Here is a 23,205-nt window from a genome sequence, read left to right as displayed (position 1 = left end):
ACTAAAAGACCAAAAGGACCGAATTGTTTAGGGTACTTGAACTTAACAAACAAACAAACATGGGTCACAAAGAAAGACAGCCTGAGAGTAAAGCCCCACGACGTTGAGACATCCATTAATCATAAATTAAGCTGGTAATAGGAAAGAAAACTCCAGTTTTAGAGAGTGATCAATTTACATCTGCATGCTTGGGTTAGATGATTTTTAATTGTATTTGGAAAAAAAAAAATGATGCTTATGTCACTTTCAAGGAAAGGAATAATTTAGAAGGCCTCAAAGTAACCCATAGAAAAACAGAGTTCTTAACCCATGGCCAAGATGAATCTAACTGTCCTAGGTGAACAGCAAGGGCAGATATTCTGAAGCCTGCCATCTGCAATGAGATTAATAATCGTCTCTTGGTAAGACTGTGTCTGCTGGAAAGAGCAATGCAGTAAGGATACAAGTAATCGGATCCACCTGTCCTTGGTTACTGTTACCATGAGGACAGCTCTGTGCATGTTGATGTAATTTGTATCCAGAGGAGGAAAAGGAGTATTTAACAGAAATACAGGTGCTCATTTTTTTTACTGTGTTATGTTAGTCACCATACAATACACCATTAATTCTTGATACACTGTTCCAAGATTCATTGTTTACGTAGAACACCCAGTGCTTACAAGTGCTCATTTTAAAGAATAAGAGGTCACAGAGGAAAAATGAACTTTTGCCTCTGAACATTTAATTGATCTAAATATTCTGGATTTATATAAGAGCTGATACTGAGAACTGGCTGCACAGTATGCGACTAGATGTCCCAAGTCCCATGGAAGGGGCCAGCTCTGTTTACCTCACTGAGGACAAGGTGGTCAAGGGCTGACGCTCAGGCCTCCATTCTGGTCCATGGTGATCCTCTCCCCAACTTAGTTTTGTTTCTTCTACTTCACTTTTGTCTATTTCTGTTTTTTTAGCAAACATGTTACACACTGATGAAAAAAATTCCTCCTTCTGTTGGATGGTGCAAAATTTAGCAGAATGTAAGCTCTCGCAAAGGGCACTACTCACTAAGCTGTTTCTAGTATCCCTTGCACCTGGTAGGAGCCACAGTTCAGTGAAAGCTGCGGGTCAGTGCGAACTTATTAGCTAGAACAAGACGCATGGAAACAAAAGCATTTTTTTCTGAGTGCCTCTCCAACAGGCTAAAGTGGCACCCAGAACAAGGGGTGGGGAGAGGGAGGTATGAGGAACTTACATGTAAAGGGTTCCACTTCCCAGCCTTCCAGGGTGGCAGAAGGAAGAGAATAAACAATGAAAGTAAGAAAATGTCACAGAGAACATTCTGGAAAAGTCACTGCTCCCAAGAAACGTTATTTGAATCAGCCTCATGAGTCCATATTTAAACAGAGAGATTTAACTAAGTTTTATTGGAAAAATCGTAAATGGGCATACTGCATCACAAAAGGAAAGAAGTTATTAAATTTCTTTCAGCACAAGTCTAATCAGAGAAGGACCATGGGAGACAGAGGGAAAGAAAGAACACAACAAATAACATATCATCATTTAGTCTAAAATTATAAATGCAGATCGGTGGGAATCATCAGCAAACCAAGGCTACAAACTTAAAAAAATTAACTAAGTAGAAGAAAAACAAAATTTTGGTTTGTGTTTCCAGGAGGTTATGCTAAATTATGAAGAAAAAATATAAGATTTCATAAAGTTCAAAATGATAGTGTTCTTGTTGATTAAGAAGAAGCAAAAAACATGATTTTCTGTGATGTATCAGAAACAGTAAGTTTCATCTTACCTTGCCTTTTGAAATAGCTTTGCAAGCTATTTTTACGATTAAGTAAGACCAGAAGCAGTTCAAGCCTTGTATTAGCAACAGCAGTAGATTAAAAACCCACCAGGAAGGGTAAGGTCCAACGATCTCCCAGCTTTCAAATAATGTGGTATTTAACACCCTAGGGAAAAATAGAAAGGAATCATGGAACACAACTTTTCCGTCTGCCTTCCAAGGAGCATCAGTGGCTGTCCAGAAGCACAAGGCCAGCAATACCCACTAATTAGACCCGCCCTGCAAGGATGGTCTGAAGTCGGACCAGGTACTTAGAAGAGTCATCGCTGGAATGATGTCCCCGGTGTCATAACACCCATTTAAGCTCTAGCTTGAGCCACGTGCTTCTGCTCCTCCTTCACCTGCTGTCGTTTCCTCCATTAATTCCGATCCGATTTTTTTGGTTGTGACACTCTCTCTCACTACTTGTTAAAAGGTCTGTTTTGTTTTCAAAGTTGCTTTTGGTCTTTAAGTAAGCATGAGGAATACTATTCGATAACATTACAGTGCAAGGGGGAAAAAAAGGTTAATTAATTCCAGAGAGCCTCGTTAATAAGTCTAAACTCTATGCATAGCACAGCAGTGGTCAGAATGCACTTAAGACCCAATTCCTGTCCTCAAGTGGTTTACAGTCTAGTTGGGGAGACCCTATAATGTACTTAATTTTATAAGCCTTCCTCTGGGAAAGAATTGACAATTGAAAGATATCATTTTGAAATGAAGCTTGAGATGAGTATTGGAATGATTTTTTTAAAAGATTTTATTTTGGGGGCACTGGTTGGCTCAGTCGGTTAAGCATCTGCCTTTGGCTCACGGCACGATCCCAGGGTCCTGGCATCGCGCCCCCCGCATCGGGCTCCCTGCTCAGCAGGCAGCATGCTTCTCCCTCTCTTTCTGCCTGCCGTTCTGCCTACTTGTGCACTCTCTCATAGATTAAAGATTTTTATTATTTATTTATTTGTCGGTCAGAGAGAGTGAGCTCGTGCAAGCACAAGCAGAGGGGGCAGCAGGCAGAGGGAGAAGCAGGCTCCCCATTGAGCAAGGAGCCTGATGGTACTCAGTCCCAGGACCCTGGAATCACTACCTGAGCCAAAGGCAGTCGCTTAACCGACTGAGCCACCCAGGCACCCCAATAAATAAAATCTTTAAAAAAGAAAAGATTTTATTTTTATTTATTTACTTGAGAGAGAGTGCTCAAGCAGGGGGATGGGCAGAGAAAGAGGGAGAATCAGACTCCTGCTGAGCAGGGAGACTGATGTAGGGCTCAATCTCAGGACCCAGAGATCATGACCTGAGCTGAAGGCAGACACTTAACCAACTGAGCCACCCAGGCATTTTTTTTTTTAAATTACTTGAATATAACAAATGGTGTATACATGAGGTGGGCAAAAGTATTCGAAGTAATTGGTTCTCTTGGTAACCTACTATCAGGAGCAGAATGGGCAGCCATCTGGGGCAGTCACCTGGCTCCACTCTTGTCCCTGCTCTGCCCTCTCTTATGCCTTTAGAAGCTGATTCATGCCTCCTGGACTCATACTGCTGCCAGAGAGAAGCACCGTAGGCAACGAATTTTGCGGTCACTCTGACTTCTTTGCTTTCCTCCTTTGTGTACTGGAGGGCTCTGTCAGGACACTAAGGATGTTGTCAAAACTCATCTATTTCCACTGTCTGCCCCGTAGGACAGCTTAGGTGGACCACACTTAGTGGCTAAGGGGTAGGGATGGCAAAGTCGTAAGACAAAGACCACTTCTGCAAGAACAGAAAACAGACAGAAAATTTTAATATAAGAAAGAGTGCGATGCATGCTTTGAGAGAGGTTAAGAGGAGTACTTTGTTCACTAAAGGGAAAAAAACCCTCAATGTGCAGTTGGGATAAGAGGTAAAGAAAAAGGGAGAGTGAATAATAGACACAAACAGGCTCCCCATCCCTAATTTCAGCAACGCACATTTACAGACCAGAACGAAATGCACAGACTGTATCTAGATCCTGTCACACTAGTTGTCTCTCAAGAACAATGTACAATAAACAGGGATGTTAAAATCTCAAAATCAATACTATGGAATTAAATGTGACAATTCATTACAAGTATGTTAGTCTTCAGTATAGTAGAATTCATGCTGGTGGAAGGGGACAATATTAGGAAATCTGCTAATATAATGTATTACACCCATAGGCCAAACTGGGACAAACCTAATTATTTCAATAGCACTGAAAGACAGTTGGTAATGTTCAATTCCCCATTGTTGATGTTTAAAAACTAGAACTCAAAGGATTTCCTTAATATGATTTTTACCCAACCCAAGTCAGTCATTGCCATCATATTTAACAACACCACAGTTACTGCCTTTATAATCAGGAAAAAACCACAGCCGGCTAGCATCGCCAGTATTACTTAACACTATCTGGAAAGTTCTGGCCTTGAGTGTGGTAGAGAGTCAAAGACTTCATTTCAAATATGTAAACATTAAACCTCTGTAACTGTTTTAGAAACAACAAACAATCAAAATTTCTAATAGTAGGGAATGGTTAAGAAATTAGTTTTCATTCTTATTCCAGAAATTATGAACTCACTCAAACATGTTTTAAGAGTTTCTTATGATAGAACAAAATACATAATATCACCTCAACTTCACAAAATAAATGCTATTGACCCTTGAACAACACAGGTTAGGGGCACCAACCCTCTATGTAGTCAAAAATCCATGTGTAACTTTCGACTCGCCAAAAATTTAATGACTAATAGCTTACTGTTGACCAGAAACCTTACCTATAATAGTCAACACATATTTTGTATGTTATATATATTATATACTGTCTTCTTTCAGTAAAGTTAGCTAGAGAAAAAAAGTATTAAAATCATAAGAAAAGTTCATTTATAGTACTGTACTGTACTTATTTAAAAAAAAAAAATCCATGTATAAACAGACCCATGCAGTTCCAATCCATGTTGTTCAAAGCCAACTGCAATTGTAACTACATGCACCCACACACAGAAAAAATGAAAAATTATAATTCTTTGAGAGGAATTAAACAATGCCATTATAGGCTTTCTTTGGTGCATTAGGGAATTTTGTATTTTCTTCTTTACAATCTTCATTTTTTCCAAATACATCACAAATAATTAGAAAAAATACAAGTTATTTGAAAGGAGGAGCACATTAGGATAAGCCTGTATTTTAGCCTTGTGCATTATCTCAAGAAATAGCCATCTTTCTAAATGCCAGTTTGCAAGCCGGAGGCCAGCAGATCTAAACAAGGTCGAACTCCAACGCAGTGAGGGAGACCCCATCCGTCTTATGCTTTTCTGTCTCCAGCACCTCGCAAAACACCCAGAAGTAACATGCTCACAAGACATATTGGTTGACTGTGTGTTTGTTTAGTAATCAAATAAATAGGCATGTATAAGACAGGTCTGGAATAAATCAATTTTATTTCAGAACTAGCTCTGCTTCCTGACATACTGTACGTTTTGACATTCAGAGGGAAGCTAGTTTCATTTGAACAGAAAGAGGTCCTGTAGAAATAGCAACAATGATTGCATTATGCTATTCATTAGAAATTAGCCTTTGCTGGATTACAGGTTGAGAGACTTTCTCACCATTAGTATTTGCTTGACTTAATTTGAACAGGTGTCATGCAGTCACTGGTGACATGGCAGTCGCATTAATTTCTGAAATGCTACATCAGAATTCATAGGCTTTGCCACGACAATCAGTGGCACCTCTGAGATACTGCTCACAAGTAATGGGATTACTTTGAAAATTGACTTGGGTGCCTGCAGAGACACTTGGGAAAATACAATCAGGGCACCGAGTAGATCTATCTCTCAGTGAGAAACTTGGTAAGAAAAACAATTTAGACTGGGGGTAGAGATCTCATTATACCACCTGGACTCTGAAAAGCAGCAGACCCAGGAAATGGGGTCTTTGATTCGCTGCAGAATGTTCGATGAGAAACTTGTTCCTTTTTGGGCAAACTGTTGAAATGGGGAGTACAGGATTTTATCCTTTCTTGGAGGTTAGGGTTAGGAGTATCTACTTTAATGATGTTATTGTGAATTTACGGTGACAGCGTTCTGAAGGGGGGCTCTCTCTAAGCCCTGACAGAGGGAAGCTTCTGGGATGCTGGAAACATTCCAGGTCTTGATCCATGTGGTAATGACACAGATTATACCTACATAAACTTTACAAATAAATGTATCAAACTACACGCTGAGCAGTTGTGCAATATACTATATACGTGAATTACACCTCAATAAAATAAAATGGGAAAAGTACTCTGCAGGCCAAATGCCACCAGTTTGCAACCTCTGGCTTGCATAATTACTATAATACCAGTGCTTCCCCTCCCTACAACAATCTGGGTTCAACACATGGCTTCTAAGAAAACAATTTTTTTTCCCTTTCCCAAGTGATAGCCTACAGAGTCACACCTTCTGCTCCTGCTCAAATCACGTGGTGGACAGTTTGCAAAGGTGCCAGAAAGGGACCAGCAAAGGACCCTTTCCCTTTTCATCAATTCAGGCTCACTCCACCACTAGATGGCACATCACACACGTGCAAAACATGCTCAAATAGGTCTGTTCGGCCAGAACCATCTGCTGAAGTGTGGCTCCCAGCACACACACACACACACACACACACAATCACTCCATCTGTGGGTTACACTCTCCTTTCTAAGAATCTTGCTGAACAATGCAATGAGGGGGCTTCAGCCTGCAGTTATGTCTTCCTGCATGCTTCCTGATGAAGATGGATGCCTGCAGGGCTGAGCTGAGCTCCCTGCGATTCGCTGGGGATGTGCAGAAGCACCACTTACCACTGGAACAGATTAGCCTTGATGAGTTATTTTAATGGATGTTTAATGAATCACAAGAATTTATCTTGATGATGCCTTATACTTATTTGTGCTCATGTTTACCTTTAATGGATTCTTCATCTTAAATCATCACAGAAATATTGTATAGACTCTCCAGAGCCAGGGAGATATATACATGCGGGCACAAGAGGAAAGTTTACAACGTTTTTTGTTTTTTTTTTTTTCTTTAGCAAGAAAGCGCAGTAGTCTCATTTTAATATGATATTTAAGGACTTATATTCTAAGCATCAGTGTGACATCTGCTTTCTCAGGCCTCAGAATTCTGCAAGTCTCATAATATAGCACAGTATAGAAAGATCTCCCCTGCGTCTCATTTGGGAAAGCTGAAACCAATGTTTCATTTCTTCATTCTCATGACTGACAACTCAAAGTTGATGTTCGTTATCTTTAATATGTAAGGTTAATGAACATGCTCACTCTTGACTCTAACCTTACTATAAAAATACTCCAGTAATTTAGAGGTAGGACCATATAACAGTGAGTGAGATGTTAAAGACCAGAGGCCCAGGTGCTCTCATTGCGTGGATGAGTTATGGGTGGATGTTGATGATGAACCCGGGCCTGACCACGGCAAGCAGCCACAGGCTTTGCCTCATTCCTTCTCTTCAGCCCCACCAAAGAGCTCCATCTGAGCCCTGGGTTGGGGGTTTCTGGAATGATCTATATAAAATCCACAACAACGACTGGACCTGTATCTAATATCCAAAGAGAGCCAAAACTGCTTCTCTAGGAGAACTGGGGTCACGGTCTCACTTTGAGCAAAGCTGAATAATGCAAGTGAGGGTAGATTACAAAGTAAAATTTGCTTTATGTCCAAATGAAGGTGTTCTTTACTTCGGAGCTTTTGAACGGTCTTGGTTTTGCTTTCCCAGACAGACTTCAGTGTATTTCACGAATGTGCGTTTCTCTGGCATATATTTTCCTTTGGACCCACCCAAAACATAAATGAAGCACAGATTTGACCTAAAGACGGTCCAAGAATCTGCTGGCATGTTTTACTCCTTTTAAAGTAGATGCTGATAGAAAAGCATTTAAGGTTGACTCTGAGGGGTGCCTGGGTGGCTCGGTGGGTTAAAGCTTCTGCCTTTGGCTTGGGTCATGGTCTCAGGGTCCTGGGATCGAGCCCTGCATCGGGCTCTCTGCTCAGCAGGGAGCCTGCCTCCTCCTCTCTTTCTCTGTCTGCCTCTCTGACTATTTGTGATCTGTCTGCCAAATAAATAAATAAATAAATCTTTAAAAATTAAAAAAATAAAATTGACTCTGAACAGAAATGCTGGGTACTTAATACCTTAAAAAAAAAAAAGAGTCTCATAATTAATTCACTGTGATAAGTAACCCCTCTCTGTACTGGTTTTCCTAAGGTAATAAAAGCTCCCGGCCTAAACAGTCATCTTTGTCAAGTGTTGGGTAGTCAAGGCTGCAAAGACTTAAAACCACGCTTGTAATTTCCTTTTAACAAGACAGCCCCCCCCCCCCCCCCAGCAGCTCAGGCTTCTGTAAGACACTACTGTTTGTTGGCAAGGTTTTTAGGATAGCTCTGGGTAGCTTGTAGCTTGGGTACCTAATTATTTTGGACAACAGACTCATGAGGTCTGTAGCAGACAGAGAAATAATTTCTCTAACGGGAAGCTAAAGTTGAACACGGATGAACCATCCATCTTTCATTTGGCAATGAACATAACCAGTATTGCTATATTCCCATCTGGATACGACATGGTGGAGTCAATTCATTTATTTTTACTTTTCGGTCCTAGCCTAGCCAGACTTAGGAATCAGTCACTTATATTCTTGTAAGTGGGGACTTCCTGGCTGGGGCAGCTTTTTTCCTGAAAATTAGCCATTGCCCTCTTGGTGCTCTCCTGCCATCTGCCGGAATTCCGAACTCCTCTGTGGCTGGTCTGCATGCCTGTGTTACTCATCTGCCAATGTGAGTTGCTTCTAGCCAAGGCCAAGTTCTTTAGGATGTATCTGCTTCCAGCATGTTTATTTTCAACCCTCTGCCCAGCTCTTTGTTGCCTTTATGTCCTTTAAGACAGACTTTTGCCTGGTTCTCTTAGCTGTTCTTTACTAACTACTGTGTATTGAGCACTGGGCCATACATACTACACATACTGTTTCACTTAGTCTTTTCAACATCCCTGTGAGATCCCTGTATAGTGGGAATACTTATACTAGCTAGGATTTATTGAGCATTAACTATATGCCAGGAAGTGGCATATAGTTCAGGCTTTACATGGGCTCATTTAATCCTAATTTTTTTTTTTTGAAGTATCTATTTTACAAACAAAGAAACTGAAACACAAGGAATGTAAATAACTATGTCAAGGTCAGATCTAGGAGGTGGGGGCTAGCTGGGATTTGAACCTGCCTGACTACTGGTCTGGGCCTTTAGGCCCTATTATTCTTACAGTCTTCATTTGGCTCCCCCAGATCTTTCCTTAGTCCTTCACCCTCGGCCGGGGCATAGGGCCCACCACTGCCATGTTACCACAGGGAAAGTACAGACACAACTGCTCTTTTAACATTTGTGTTTCCTGTGGCCTGTCATTCCCTGCTCTTTTTTTCCTGGGATTTTTAACCTCTTGGGTGCATCACCTGCTTTCTGTTAGCTATAACAGGTCCCTCTTGCTTAAATGACATACTTAGTTTATTTAACTGGTTTTCCCACGTGGCCCACCTCATTCAAACTTTAAATCCTGATGGAATGATCTCCTGATTGGACATCATATAATGCCTTTTACTATTACTCTGTCATGTATCTGAGATATTCAAGATATAAAAGCAAAATACAAAGGTCTTGTTCTAAAAATGGGAGAAAGGGGGAGAGATGCTTTGTGCCTGCTTGACAGGCAGACATCTAAGAGTCTCAGATTCCAGGAAATCATTCTTCCAGTTTTCTAAAAGAGTCTAAAACCATCACCCCACCACCACAGGGTTAGGATGGACCAGGCTCTGAAACTTCCCCAAACCTGCCCACTCTTTCCCCCTAAGGGCTGCTTCTTGCTCAGGTCCACTGTAGGGACTACTCCTCGCAGGACCAGTGACAGGGAAGCACCCCAGGCCAAGGTGGAGCAGGAGACTTGGACTGCTAGCCATTGGGTTCCCGCTGTTTTCTCCCATTTCCCTTCCCCTGGGGGCTCTGAACAGTACTTGTTGTAGCAGTGAGAGAAAAGGAAGGCCAAATGCGGAGGGTGGGGCTCTGGGTTGTGAGATTCTGTCTTACCTTCAAAGTTTCTGAGTCTAACCAATTAAGTGAAAGTAGAAAAGCCTGACCATTCTTAGAGTTCACTGAACTTATTCCTGTGGGAACCCAACTGGGTTCCGGCAGGATGTGCAGTGGGAAGGTCTAGCGGCCTTGCGGGAAGATGTCCTTTCCAGTGTCTGTTTACAACAGGAACACAGGGTGCTGGAGTTACCGGCTTCTTGAGAATGAGTATCTCCCATTCTGGTTTTCCATTTCAGGTAGTGGCTAGGACCTGGGGCCATTTGTATTTTCTCATTAGCGTTTTAAATAGCAACCTCTGTGCGGGAAGGGCTTTTAGGTCAGAGGAGTCTACCGTGTGCTAGGCCTGTGGTTATTCCCTTGACCACAGCCCACGCGAGTGATGTGGTCTGCACTTTCCCTGGGGAATGACATGAAGAACACAGCCCCATATTCATGCCTATGTGCTGGGATTTTAATGCAGAGATTTAAAATGAGCATCTCCAGAGATAAATTGTGAAAAAGCGTAAGTAAGATATGTCATCATCTAGTCAACTGAAAGATTTAGGAGAGCTTGGATAATAGGAATACTTCCACTGCAAAGATGTTCCAAGAATATTCATGTTAATTAGATTTAGTCTCATGAATAACCTATAAAGTTAGTGGGTTAGATATGATACTGCCTTTTTGGTCAGGAGACCAGGAGCTCAGAAGCTTATTTAATTATACAAAGTCACAATACTGGAGTGTTTTGTTTTGTTTTGCTTTTAAGGCTTATTTATTTGAGAGAGAGAGAGAGATGTGTTGAGGAGCAGAGGGAAGGGAGACAGAATCCCAAGCAGACTCTGCACTGAGCACAGAGCCCGAGATCATGACCTGAGCTGAAACCCAAGAGTAAGATGCTCAACCAACTGTACCATCCAGGTGCCCTGCTTTTAATTTAAAACACGTATCTCTTGTTCTCCTTCTCTTTTTAAAAATTGATCAAACAGAGGATGTGTATTTTTCATAAAAACGTGAACTCCAAAAGAGCTAACAGGAAGGATCAGAAGGCATCATGTTTGGGCTGGCAGGCTAGCAAGACAAGAAGGAATGCTGTCCTTCTACCTCTTAAAAATCTCTTGAGAAGGTTCCAGTAGAGTCTTGGCTTAGGGAGAATCTCCATATTAATTATTCAGGGATCCAACTCTCCCCATTTTGTTGAGAAGCTTGAAGAGAGTTGGCCTTATTTTAGAAACTGTGGGTGTACCACAAGTATCAGAACTTCCCATCAGCCCTACCTTCATCTGCCTAGAAGCCTGGTTGTGAGATCTTGCTGCCTTATCAAGAAGTTTTCCTAGAGTAATGAATCAGCCAATAGGTTAATCTGAAACCACTGAAAAAAAAATCTCAAGACTGAACAAGTATTAACTGTATATATATTTTTTTAAAGATTTTATTTATTTATTTGACAGAGAGAGAGAGAGATCACAAGTAGGCAGAGAGGCAGGCAGAGAGAGAGGAGGAAGCAGGCTCCCTGCAGAGCAGAGAGCCCGATGTGGGGCTCGATCCCAGAACCCTGAGATCATGACCTGAGCCGAAGGCAGGGGCTTAATCCACTGAGCCACCCAGGCGCCCCTTAACTGTATATTTTTAAAGAAAAAATAGACATGCATGCTCTGGTCCTTTATGAAAAACAGGCCCTCTCTCCTAGCAGGCACCTACTGGCTGACAGGTCCAAAACGTAAGTTAAAGAGTATCTTGTTCCTGAAAAAGAGATCCTCCCTCCTCTTTCCTTTCTGACTGACATCCTTATTCTCACATCTCAGGTCTTCTTAACTCTGAGACTCGGACCATAATTACTTCTAACTTTTTGGACCACATATTTTCGTATGGTCTCCTCAGTGTTTGATGCCTGGTTTCCCAACCCTCTGGAAAACTCTGGCTTACACAATGGTCCCTGCTGTAGGTGTCCTGGTCCTGACTGCCACCTATTCCTCCCCACACTAAGCCATGCCAACTCCTTCCCCTTGCCTGTAGGTAGAGAGGGAGGGTAGAGGCAGGGCTTGGGGGAGAGAGGAAAGAAGGGCATAGTCTCTGACTCCTACCTAGGTTGTATGAAATCTCACTTCTAGTAGCTGTGTGTGTGGGAACATGATTTGATGTGTGGTACTTCTATACATGTAATTAGTCACATTCTAATGACCTCAACTCTGGGAAGTGTTACCAGCACATTTTTTTTTTTTAAATCTCTTTCTGTTTTTATTTAAATGTTGCTAGGATTCGATCTTTAATGTATCTTTGGGAAATATTCCTGAAAATTTTAGAAATGCTGCTGCAGGGACAATGTACCACAGGCCTGCAGAGTTGAGGGATACTGCACCGTGTTATCTGGCTGGAAAATGAAACAAAGAAGTGCCTCCCTAGAGTACATCAGAGTTGGTAAAACCAAGTTGGAAGAGGCTGAAAATCAAGGGAAACAGGCAAATAACTGCTCTCCATCCCCCACATAAGAGGAAGGGGGAGGAAAAGGAAAAAAAAAAAAACCCTCTAGTGGAGTGAATGAAGAGGTTTAGACAAGAAAAATTTGCTTTTGCAGGCCTCAAAAGTTTGAAAGAAAAATAACAAATAAGAAACTACATGCATTGAACAAGAAGAACTAGGCAACTGGTGAACAAAAGCACTTACTATAATCATAGCATTCTGTCTAAAAAAAGAATTGAAATAATGTAAACTATCGGACTCACTTCGGTAGAATGGACATGCTGGGGAGTGTGGGTGGGAAGCGTGCTTCCTCAGAAAGGGATGAACAGTAGGAGTATTATGTCTGAACTGTAAGTCAGAACACCTGGATTCTATGTTCAGTCTTGATTGATTCACTGGCGCTACGATGTTGGGAGTCTTCTTTTTTTTTTTTTTTTTTGTCCCCCAAACCTAAGATTCCTCATCTACAAAATAAAGATGTTGGATAAGACGATTACAAAAGGTTCTTTAAACTCTAACATAAATACCCATACAAATTCTTGTGTTTTTAGATGTACCTAAAATTTTACTTTTTCTGATTATCTTCTCCATGAATAAGAGAGCCCACGTGTACAGATGCATTCTTCTCAAGTGAGTCACATTCGTTTCTCTGAATTTAAAACCGGACAACAAAGGTCAAGAAAGCAGGAAAGGTTTGGTTTTGCTTTACTTCCGGAAATACGGGGGCAGAGGAGGGTAGTAAGAAAGTAGAAAACCAGGCAAAATGTATAAAACCTTATCTTTAGGGGCACCTGGGTGGCTCAGTGGGTTAAAGCCTCTGCCTTCGGCTCAGGTCATGATCTCAGGGTCCTGGGATCGAGCCCCGCATCAGGCTCTCTGCTCAGCAGCGAGCTTGCTTCCTCCTCTCTCTCTGCCTGCCTCTCTGCCTACTTGTGATTTCTCTCTGCCAAATAAATAAAATATTAAAAAAAAAAAACACAAAAAAACCCTTATCTTTAGGAAGGGATTGATGAAGGGCTTAAGGCCTTGAGAAACTGTCATATTTACGAAGTCAAACCTCTGCATACTGGTTCTAGGCTTCTGAAATAGTGGGGATAGCCCTAGCTTTCAGCACTGAGGCATTTTAATCAGAATACAAGGGCTCCAGGAATTCCTTAGAAAGCACAAGGCTAAGCCTTGTCATGGTTGCCAGCTTCGTGTCCGTTCCTTGCTCGCACACCATCAGTCGTTCCTCGTGGAACCAGGCAGTCAGGGACACACATGGCTGGGCGTGACTTGTCCTTGGAAATATACCCACAGCTCTTGGCTCACATTCCTATCCAAGCCAGCAAGGCTGGAAGCTACCAACAACCAGCTGTACGATGTTGCTCTCTTTAGTTTTCAATCTGTGTGAAAGACTTGAGTCATAAACTCTATAACTTGATGCCACTGGACACACACCCCAGGGTCAAAACCAATATTCTTACCTTTTTTTCCCCTATGATCACTATATTCCTCTATTTTATGTTCAATACAAAAAAAATGACATCTCTGAAATTAACCAGACATCCTGGGTCTCCTTTCACAATCCCATGCAACTATATCCCTGAGAGGGATTTTTTTTTTTAATTTATTTTTATTTGTTTATTTACAGCATAACAGTGTTCATTGTTTTGGCATCACACCCAGTGCTCCATGCAGTACGTGCCCTCCTCATTACCCACCACCTGGTCCCTCAACCTCCCAACCCCCCCACCCCCCCGCCGCCCCTTCATAACCCTCTAGTTGTTTTTCAGAGTCCATAGTCTCCCTGAGAGGGATTTTTAAGATGGATAAGATTAAGTATCTATAGTCAAAGAGCTTACAAATAAGCATAGGAGAAAAACAAATGCATTGATAGTTAGGGTAGAGTATCTTATAACAGGCATTCCAGGCAAAGGGACTATTTTGAGTAAAGGGTTCTAGAGCTTGAAAAAGCAAAGAGTGTACACAAAGAATCATGAATAGTTAAACTGAACCTGAAAGGCAGTTGTGAGAGAAGGAGCGTTAGTTGCCATGATTTAGTGGAAGGTCTTTCTTGCTGGGAAGAGAAATTTGAACTTTGAGTGGAAAACAAGGGAATGTCTTGGATGATTTGGGGGTGGGGGATGGGTGGAACTGGATTAAGGCCTTGCTTTAGGAAGAATCTCATAAAAACAGTGTTTGGGCTGATGGCTTCCATCAGGAGAGAGAGGGTATGTGGGGACGCTGGGCAGGACACTACCACAGAGATCTTGGTAAAAGGACATCGGGTCTCAGAAACAAGAGCAAGGGAGAGAACGGCATCTTTGAGAAACATGGCGGCTCTTCAGAAACAATGCCCAGTGGCTGTGGCTCAAGGGAATGAGCACTCCAGAGTAGTGCACAGCAGTGGGAGAGGAGGAGGAATAGGAAGAATGAGGTTTTTCATGTGAGGACAAAGCCCTATTTATTGAAAGAAGACTGGCTCACATTGGAGAGTCTACACCCTATCAACCAGCAGTGCTCCGTGTTCTAAGACAGTAACCTGTGATGCCAGACCACACATCCTAAACCACATCCTCAGTCCTGTTCTCTTTAGGAAGGTGATCAACTCATTTGTAACAACGCGTGATTAGTATCATGGTAAGCAGTAGGCTTCCCATCCATATTAAAGCCCCCAGATTCTTTTAAGCTGATACTTATTGCTGGGACCTCACCAGGTGTGTTGGCCATTAGTATCAGTTTTGAGGTAATCGGGTTTTCTGATCAGAGTCACTGCTATCGTTGATATTTAGCTGAGTGGGATCTGTCTTTTGCATAACATGGAGGCAAGCAAAGGTAGCAAGGGAAGCTTGGTTGATTATTCAGGAACCAAGAGAGTTAAGGGGAATTAATTTTATTTTTATTGTTTGTACTCCATGCCCCGTATGTCTCCCACTATGGGAGGGTCTATATTAGTGTGCCTCACAGAATTTATAATCTAGTTGGGAGCAGCGGTGGAATATAAATTGGCATTCTGTATTTTGTGGGTAGGGTTACAATATGTATCAAAATGTGCACATCTCCTGAGTCTGTGATTCTGTTTCCAAACATTTGTCCTAAGGAAGTAATTAGGGATTTGTGAAAAGATTCAGCTTTAAGGATGTTCAGTTAAATATTATTTATAATAGCACACTACTTGGAACATCCTAAATAATGTCCCAAAATAGGGCACTCATAAATAAACAATGACCTTTTCCTAGGATGAAACACTCTGTAGCCAATAAAATTATGTAATAGAAAAACATTAATGAAATAGAAAAATGCTTACAGTACAATGTTAAATGAGAAAAACAAAGCTATAAAACAGAGTGTGCAGAATGATCCCATTTTGGTAAGGAAAAAAGTTTTAATTTTAAGCCCACGAGATGTTAGAAGCAAAGATACCAAATTACGAATAGCGGTTATCTCAGAACTATGAGACTGGATTTTTTTCCCCCCTTCTTTGTGGTTTTTCAGATCCCATAAGATTTCTATAACAGATATTTAACTGTAATGTGTACAGAATCACATACATAGATTTAGTTTAAGTTAAAATTGAGAAAACCATAGGAGAATGATGATAGATAGTCAAGTGCTAACAGAAGCCACTAAAGGTCTTAACTGGGGCAGAGAGGGCAGATTTTCACAGAGCCACGTGGATTTCCCCGAAAGCCACCTCCACTGAGTATCAGAGCACAGAGTGGGCAGCCCTGCTCCACAAAGCCCCAGCTTCCAGGTCTGGACAAGGAGATAGGAACAGGCAGCCCTCATTTGTGGTGGCACCAGCTACTGCCCCCGGCACCCTCAGGCTGGTGGTGCTTTCTGGGTGTAATGAGGAGGAGTGAGGCCAAGGAAGAGAAGGACACCCCATCGGGGCCAGAGTCCCTCCCTCTCTGGGAGGGGCTGTTTACAGTGCTCACTGTAGGGACAGAAGTTTTTATTTACATGTGAACAAACCAGGCACCTCTCTCGATTCACTCATCGTCATGGGTGGGGGGATCCTGAGAGTGTAGAGGGGTCTTAAACACACATCATTAGCACATGTGATCACTTCTGTCCCTGCCATGCGGGTTTGTTGGTATGTCTGGAGCTACTGTTGTCAACTATGAAACCCGCCTGGCCTCTGCACTCACCTTCTGTTACTTTCTTCTCTCATGGTTTTGTGAAAAAATGCATTTTGCGAGATATGGGAGAGCTCCTGGAAACCATGGGTACAACACCCGCACGATCTTGTCTTGAGGAGCGGGGGAAACGGACAAGAGTGGAGAAGGGGAGAGAAGGGGGAATGATGGGGGAGAGTGAATGGCTCAGGAAGGGAGTCGGAGAGGAGGAGCGAGAGCTCCCCGGAGGCATTACTAGTGTCTGTATCTTGCATGAAGGCTAGGCCTTGCACAAACTCAGCCTGACATTTAATATCGCATTTCTGGGATTAAATGTTACACTAATGAAAAGAGAGCCACAAGACAAATAGTCATGCCTTCGAACACGGGAGAGAGAAGTGCCTGTGCAAAGCTCAGGGCCTGGCAGCTGAGAGCTCCTTCCCTGCCCCACCGTCATTGCCAGGATGGGAACCGGCCTGCTGTGACCTGGTGGCTGGCAAACTCAGAGCAGGTGCGTATTCAGACAATTCACCAAGGAAGGAAGCAATGTGAAGCCTTTGCCTTGGAGAGAGGGAAGGCGCCATGCAGCCTACCTGGAGCCCTCCTGGTCTGACTCCAGAGGCCCACCTCTTTGCGAGGGTGTGCGGGTTCAGAAGCTGGAGAGCAGAGTTCTTCTGCAGAAATCCCCGCTGCCAACAACGTATCAAAGCAGTGACCCCAGGCATAGTGGTTTTATTTGGTAAGACTCATCTTCAAATACTTAAAAGACTGTATACAGAGTGTGTGTGTGGAAGGGGGTGGAGTTCAACTAAAAGGCAAAATAATCACGTCACTGAAAGGACAAGAGATTCTATCTGTTCCTGCCAGTTTGAGTGTTTCATCGTGCTTATCCATTCACCCTCAAGTACGGCTTCCCAGAGTCCCTGATCAAGAAGAGAGTGCTTATGGTCAACAGACTGAATAAGGAGGCTTCTCCACCCACAGACAGACTAGCCACGGCCACACCTTAAATCACAGAGGAAGCTTCCCTGTGTGTACAGGGCCTCGCCCCTCCCCCGCAGAGGGCTTAAGGAGCATTCGGTAGCATCTGAGGTAACTTTCACTCACAGACATCATAGAGGCTGATGAGGCAAGCGTCATATCCTCAAGGGAAAAGTGGGCAAAGGACATGAACGGATAGCTTGCAAAAGCAACACAAACACAAATGGCTTAGGAAAATGGGTGAACTGTTCCACTGTGTTTATAATCCAATGCATACAGCATTAAAACAAGATATATGGGGGCACCTGGGTGGCTCAGTGGGTTAAAGCCTCTGCCTCCGGCTTGGGTCATGATCCCGGGTTCTGGGATCGAGCCCCACATTGGGCTCTCTGCTCAGCGGGAAGCCTGCTTACCCCTCTCTCTCTCTGCCTGCCTCTCTGCCTACTTGTGATCTCTGTCAAATAAATAAATAAATAATCTTTAAAACAAACAAAAAACCCCCAAGATATATGTACGCCAGGTTTTGGGGCCAATGTGTCATGGCATCTACAGCTTACTTGCAGGGGACTCTGCAAATGCCAGAGAAATGCAGTGTGTGTAAAGGAATGTCACGGGTCATGCAGGTGCTAACAGTTGATGAATGCAAGTGAGTATACGAGTATTCGTTGTGGTTTTTTCAGATGTGCTACGGGTTTGAACAATTCAGACTAACACATTAATTAAAAGAGATAAGATTTAAGCTATCACCAAATGCGTATAAAAAAAGAAGATAAACCACTGTGTTTCCAAACCTAAAGTGAAACAACACTCACATGTGGCCAGTCAGGGCATAAGTTGGTGAACTCTTTCTAGAAAATCTGGCTATACATATAAAGAATTTTTTTATTAGATTATTTATTTATTTATTTGAGAGAGAAAATAAGCAGCGGGGAGGGGCAGAGAGAGAGAGAGAGAAAGTGAGAGAGAGAGAGAGAGAGAGAGAGAGAGACAGAGAAGCAGATTCCCTGCTGAGCAGGGAGCATGATGAGGGGCTCCAGCCCAGGACCCAGACATCATGACCTGAGCTGAAGGCAGATACTTAATCAACTGAGCCATCCAGGCACCCCTAAAGTATATTTTTATTTTTTTATTTTTTAAGATTTTATTTATTTTTTTGAGAGAGAGAGAGTAAGAGAGAGAACATGAGAATGGGGTGAGAGGCAGAGAGAGAAGCAGAATCCCCGCTGAGCAGGGAGCCAGATGTGTGACTTGATCCCCAGTCTCCAGGGGCTGAGCTGACCTGAGCTGAAGGCAGACACTCAACCCACTGAGCCACTCAGGCATCCCTTAAGTATGTTTTCAAATGGTTCTTTATCCTCGTAAACTTACTCCTGTAATTATCTATCTTTTTCTTTAAAGAAATAAGTTAACAAATTTAAGTTCAGGGATGTCCATGTACTACTATTTTTTAATGGCAAAAACCCACAAATAAATGGTTAAAAATGTATATCTGTATGGTGGAATGTTATTCATACATTAAAATCCTGTCTTCTATCTGATGACATGGGAAAATCCTAACAATGTAATGAAAAGTGAAAAAAAATAATTAAAATTATACATTTTATGATCCCTAATTTTCATATATCTACATTTTATACACACATGTATAATAGGAATTAGAAGAGAATATTCAAAAGTATTCACATTGGCTACTTCTGATTCTAGGATTTAAAATAAAACATTTTCTGTATTTTACAAATACATGCATTATTGTCATAATTAGAAAAAACACTTGTGATTATATAAGAAAATATCCTTTCAAGGTAGTTCAAAATCACCTATTTATGTTCCACAGTTAGAGGGGGAGGAGGCAAAGCTGAGTCTTCAGGACCAGAGCTGGACCCTGTGAGCAATGCCCAGGGTATACAGATGGTATAGAATGTGGACGGGAGCCACAGCTGTTGGTTTTAGGGTTCAGTCCTGATGGGTTAGTATCCCTAGCATGGCATTCTGATGGTAATGAGAAAACAAATCCGAGAAGAAAAATCCCAGGAAGCCAGAAAGGCTTATTATCATCAGATTATCGTGCTCAGTTCTTCTTAGACTGAGATCAGGCTTGGAACCTGATGGTGGAGGGATGAGCTTCCAAGTGCAAGTTTGTCCGGGGGCCCCCAACGTTAAGGGGAGAGTCTGGGGTGAAGCCTACCACAAGTGCTTGGCAAATGCCTTTTTTTTTAACAGATATTTTTGGTTAATGGATAAACATGCATATGATTTCTGGAGTATGTATTTTCCAGAGTTTGGACAATGGAGAACACTGATTGAGAAGGCTCAAAATCAGCTTTGAATTGGGATGGGGTTTTTCAAAGCAAAACCAATACCCCATAATCTGTAGAATCCAGAAACCTGGTTTCTCCACTTCCCACTGTGTGCTATGTATATCAAGGAGCCTGCTCTCCAGGCCGGCTGGTTCCTAGTCTGGCTACTCACTTGACTTCCCCGGGAAGCATGAAGAGTACGGATGGCCATGGCCAGCCTCCAAAGACTAATAAGTTCAATGGTCTGGGGTAGAGCCTGGGAGCTGGTATCTTTAATATGTTCCTGGATGACTTCAATGGGCAAGCAAGTTTGGGAACCAATTCAGGAGGCTTTTTTTTTCTTTTGTTCTCTATCTCCCTTCTATACTTGTTTTTTAAAAAATCTATAAACAATTCTGAATAACTTTTTATGATCCATTTCTGCTGTCAGTAGACACGATGATTATGGGTCATTTGTGATTATGTGGGGCTGAATGATATTTACCAGGCCATGCATGAAATGTAAATTTTGATCTCCTCCCCTATGTTAATTAACGAGGAGGCTAGAGTTCTGAGTATAAGAATTCCCAATGTTTGTTTTGAGGTTTCTAATTACCCCAACTCGGAGATACTCAAGGACCTCACTCTGTAGCTCCTTGGTTATCCTTCAAAGGATAAATTTAACCTCCCAGGATTTTGTAGGAATTGTCTTCTGAAGAAAGCATGAGTTTGTACACTCATTCAGACAATAAACAGAGCCTGATGCAGAGGGGGGAGAGTTTCTATATGGGTGGATGAAAAAGCACAAAGTCAGAAAAGATGATGGTGCTTTTATCCTTGCCCACATAGAATTCATATCAAAAATGATTCCCAATCACAAAACCAGGTAAGAAAATTCCTAAAAATTCCTTTTCTTTTTTGGCACTGGGAATCAGTTAATTATTGCTGAACCAAAAATATTTTTAAATGTTCATGGCCCTGCTTGTGTCCTAACCACACACTTCATCAACCTGTTAGGTATCTAGCATGGAGTGTCCTTGGTCAATGTTTGTGATTCGTCACCCAGTTATGATGACTCGGGTCACCTAATGTCCACGCTGCTATAGAGAACAAGTTCACAGTGATTTTTACCTGATAAAGATATTCCCCTTTCGATTTAGTCAATATCACCAAGTTGCCTAAGATATATCACCGGGCTTATTATGTTTCAAACACTGAAAGAGACTGGATAAAGGGAGATTTTCATGTTAATTTTTGAGAAGCCACTCGTACTAGGCTCCAGCTAGCAAAGCACAGTCTCTTCGCCTTCCTTGAGTTACTCCCCCTTGGAATGGCAAGTACATAAGGACATAGAGGTGCCATGTCATGATCCTACTTCTCTTTCTGGGAGGGTCAGGACTGGCCCTAAGTAGCCTGAGATGAGGGTGAATTATGCCCTCCTTGCCTATAAGATATAAATGGGAAAATCAGTCTACCTGGAAAGGTAGCTAAAGTCCCAAATGAGCAACCATTCTGAAGAGACAGGTGTCAAAGGAGAACGCTGTCCTAGTTCTCTGTAGCAGTGGTGTTAAGAGGTTTTAGGGACATTCACACCTGTCAGAATCACTATGCTGCTTTAAACCTACTCATCACCATCACTACAATTAGAACGAAATCCTGAACACCTCCCAAGGCTCACAAAAGTCCTGGATCTGGACCTCTCCAAACTCAACTTTTACCCCTCTTCCTCATGTCCACCAAGCTTCTTTCTGTTCTTGGAAGAGGCCACGGCTGTTTCTTCTCAGGGTGGTACCAGTGGTTTCCCATGCCTGGCTTCTTCCCAGAACTTGTCCTTTGAGGTGTGCCTATGTCATTTTAGAAATTTCCCCCAGATTTCCTTGCTTCCTACTTTAAAGCATGAGCTCTAAGTGTGCAATGATAGTGGGCATTTCACCTGCTTTGGATCCACCAAGGCACCTATGAATTCCACAGTACGCTAAGTGTTGAGAATGGGGAATGCTTGATCGGTTCCCATTCCAAGAAAACTGGCAGCAGCCATGGCCCCCCTCCCTTCAGCAGCCTAGAGCATCCCTGCTGGATACGCTGATTTACAAGCACAGACAAAAGAGGACCACTCCTCACACTTGCCTTGCAATATGTATGCCCAGAGGCATAACTTTTCAGTGCACTGTGCCTTGATAATTGTTTTTGGCCTATTTACCGCGAAGACTTTAGTTTTAGCAAAAGCATTAGATACGCAACAGAGAAAAGAATGAGAACATTAGGCCCCTGAAAATAAAATTATTAGAATGTTAGGCAATAAAGGGAATGAAACCTCACTTTGAGGCCAATACAAAGTGACTTTGGAAGCTGTTTCAAGTGAACACCAACCCGGGCAGAATGGAAGCAAACTGCAATGCCAGTGAAATGCTAACGCTCTGCGTTTTTATCATCATTCACTGTGATTTGTTTCTCCCCCTGCAGAGTAAGACAAATGATAGGCAAGTCAAAGCTCACATTTTTTTCCCTTAAACCTCCGCCTAAAGTTGGGTCTTCAGACCAAACTGCGGAGCTGCCCAGCACGTGCTCACCCTCTGAAATACATACAGCACAGAGATGGATGTTTTCAGATGCCAGCTGTATACTGCTGTGACTGCCATGTCATTTACATACACCTGCCCCAAGGGGCTGATGCTGAGGACAATCTTGCCACTGCTCACTGGCTCCTGCCACACAGTCACGTCCACGGTCTTCGGATACGGACGGACACATCCCTTTTAAAGTGTGGCTGCCTGGGCCAGGGGCTGTGATCCCGAAATCACAGCTTCCCTTATTTCTATATAATCTTGGGGTCGTTACCACCTTACTCTAGTGAACCAAATGAGCACACAGTCAAAACCACGTTTAGGATTCTCTGCTTTGGTTTCCCGGCTCAGTTTTGAAATGCGCCGACCCAGATGTGTGATTGCCTCCTTGGCACCTCCTCCTGGGTATTTATGAGTCACTTCCAAAACCAGGTTCCTATTTTCCCCCTCACACCTATCCCTACTGTAAACGACACCACTACCGCCACTATGCCCATTATTAGTCCTCAAAACTCCAGAGATAAAAAATTGTTTTCATCTCCAAACCTTGCAGGAGAGGTTAGAGTGAGTAGGTTTTCTAGCCAGTCATATGGACAGAGAGATCAAGCCAGGATTTGAACACACACAGGGTTTACCCAGACCCCATTTTGCTAACCACCATCTCCTTACCTCAGTTAATGGCTTTAGCCCTCACAGGGTGACCTAAGTCAAAACTGTGCTATCCTCCTTTTTGTTCTCATACTGTCATTTCCTTTATCCATCCCCCAATAACCAATGTGCCTACATGCTCTATCTCTTCAATTCCACTGGAACCCACTTTTTCTGTCTACCACTGCTGCTACTACTCTCTTGGAAACCACCATCAACTCCTACATAGGCTGTCTCTGTAACAAGCTTCCAACCGGTCCCCTAGGCAGACCTTGTTGC

At 42.5% G+C, this 23,205-nt stretch overlaps 1 protein-coding gene across 2 annotated transcripts in view; it reads right to left on the bottom strand.

Moving 5' to 3' along the window:
* CERS6 (ceramide synthase 6) overlaps positions 1-23,205 on the bottom strand; it is a 317,644-nt gene that overhangs the window by 6,991 nt on the left and 287,448 nt on the right. Inside the window, exons 9-10 of one of the 2 annotated variants that reach the window (XM_046019311.1) lie at positions 1,784-1,940; positions 1,232-1,255 (exon numbers count right to left, since the gene is read on the bottom strand). In XM_046019311.1, coding sequence (XP_045875267.1) covers positions 1,232-1,255; positions 1,784-1,940 — 181 coding nt within the window. The remainder of the gene's footprint in view (positions 1-1,231; positions 1,256-1,783; positions 1,941-23,205) is intronic. The other variant, XM_046019312.1, reaches the window with a different exon arrangement.

The sequence above is a fragment of the Meles meles genome, chromosome 9, assembly GCF_922984935.1.
Source record: "Meles meles chromosome 9, mMelMel3.1 paternal haplotype, whole genome shotgun sequence".
In the NCBI taxonomy this organism is placed as follows: domain Eukaryota; kingdom Metazoa; phylum Chordata; class Mammalia; order Carnivora; family Mustelidae; genus Meles; species Meles meles.
This window is presented reverse-complemented; position numbering and strand designations above follow the sequence as displayed.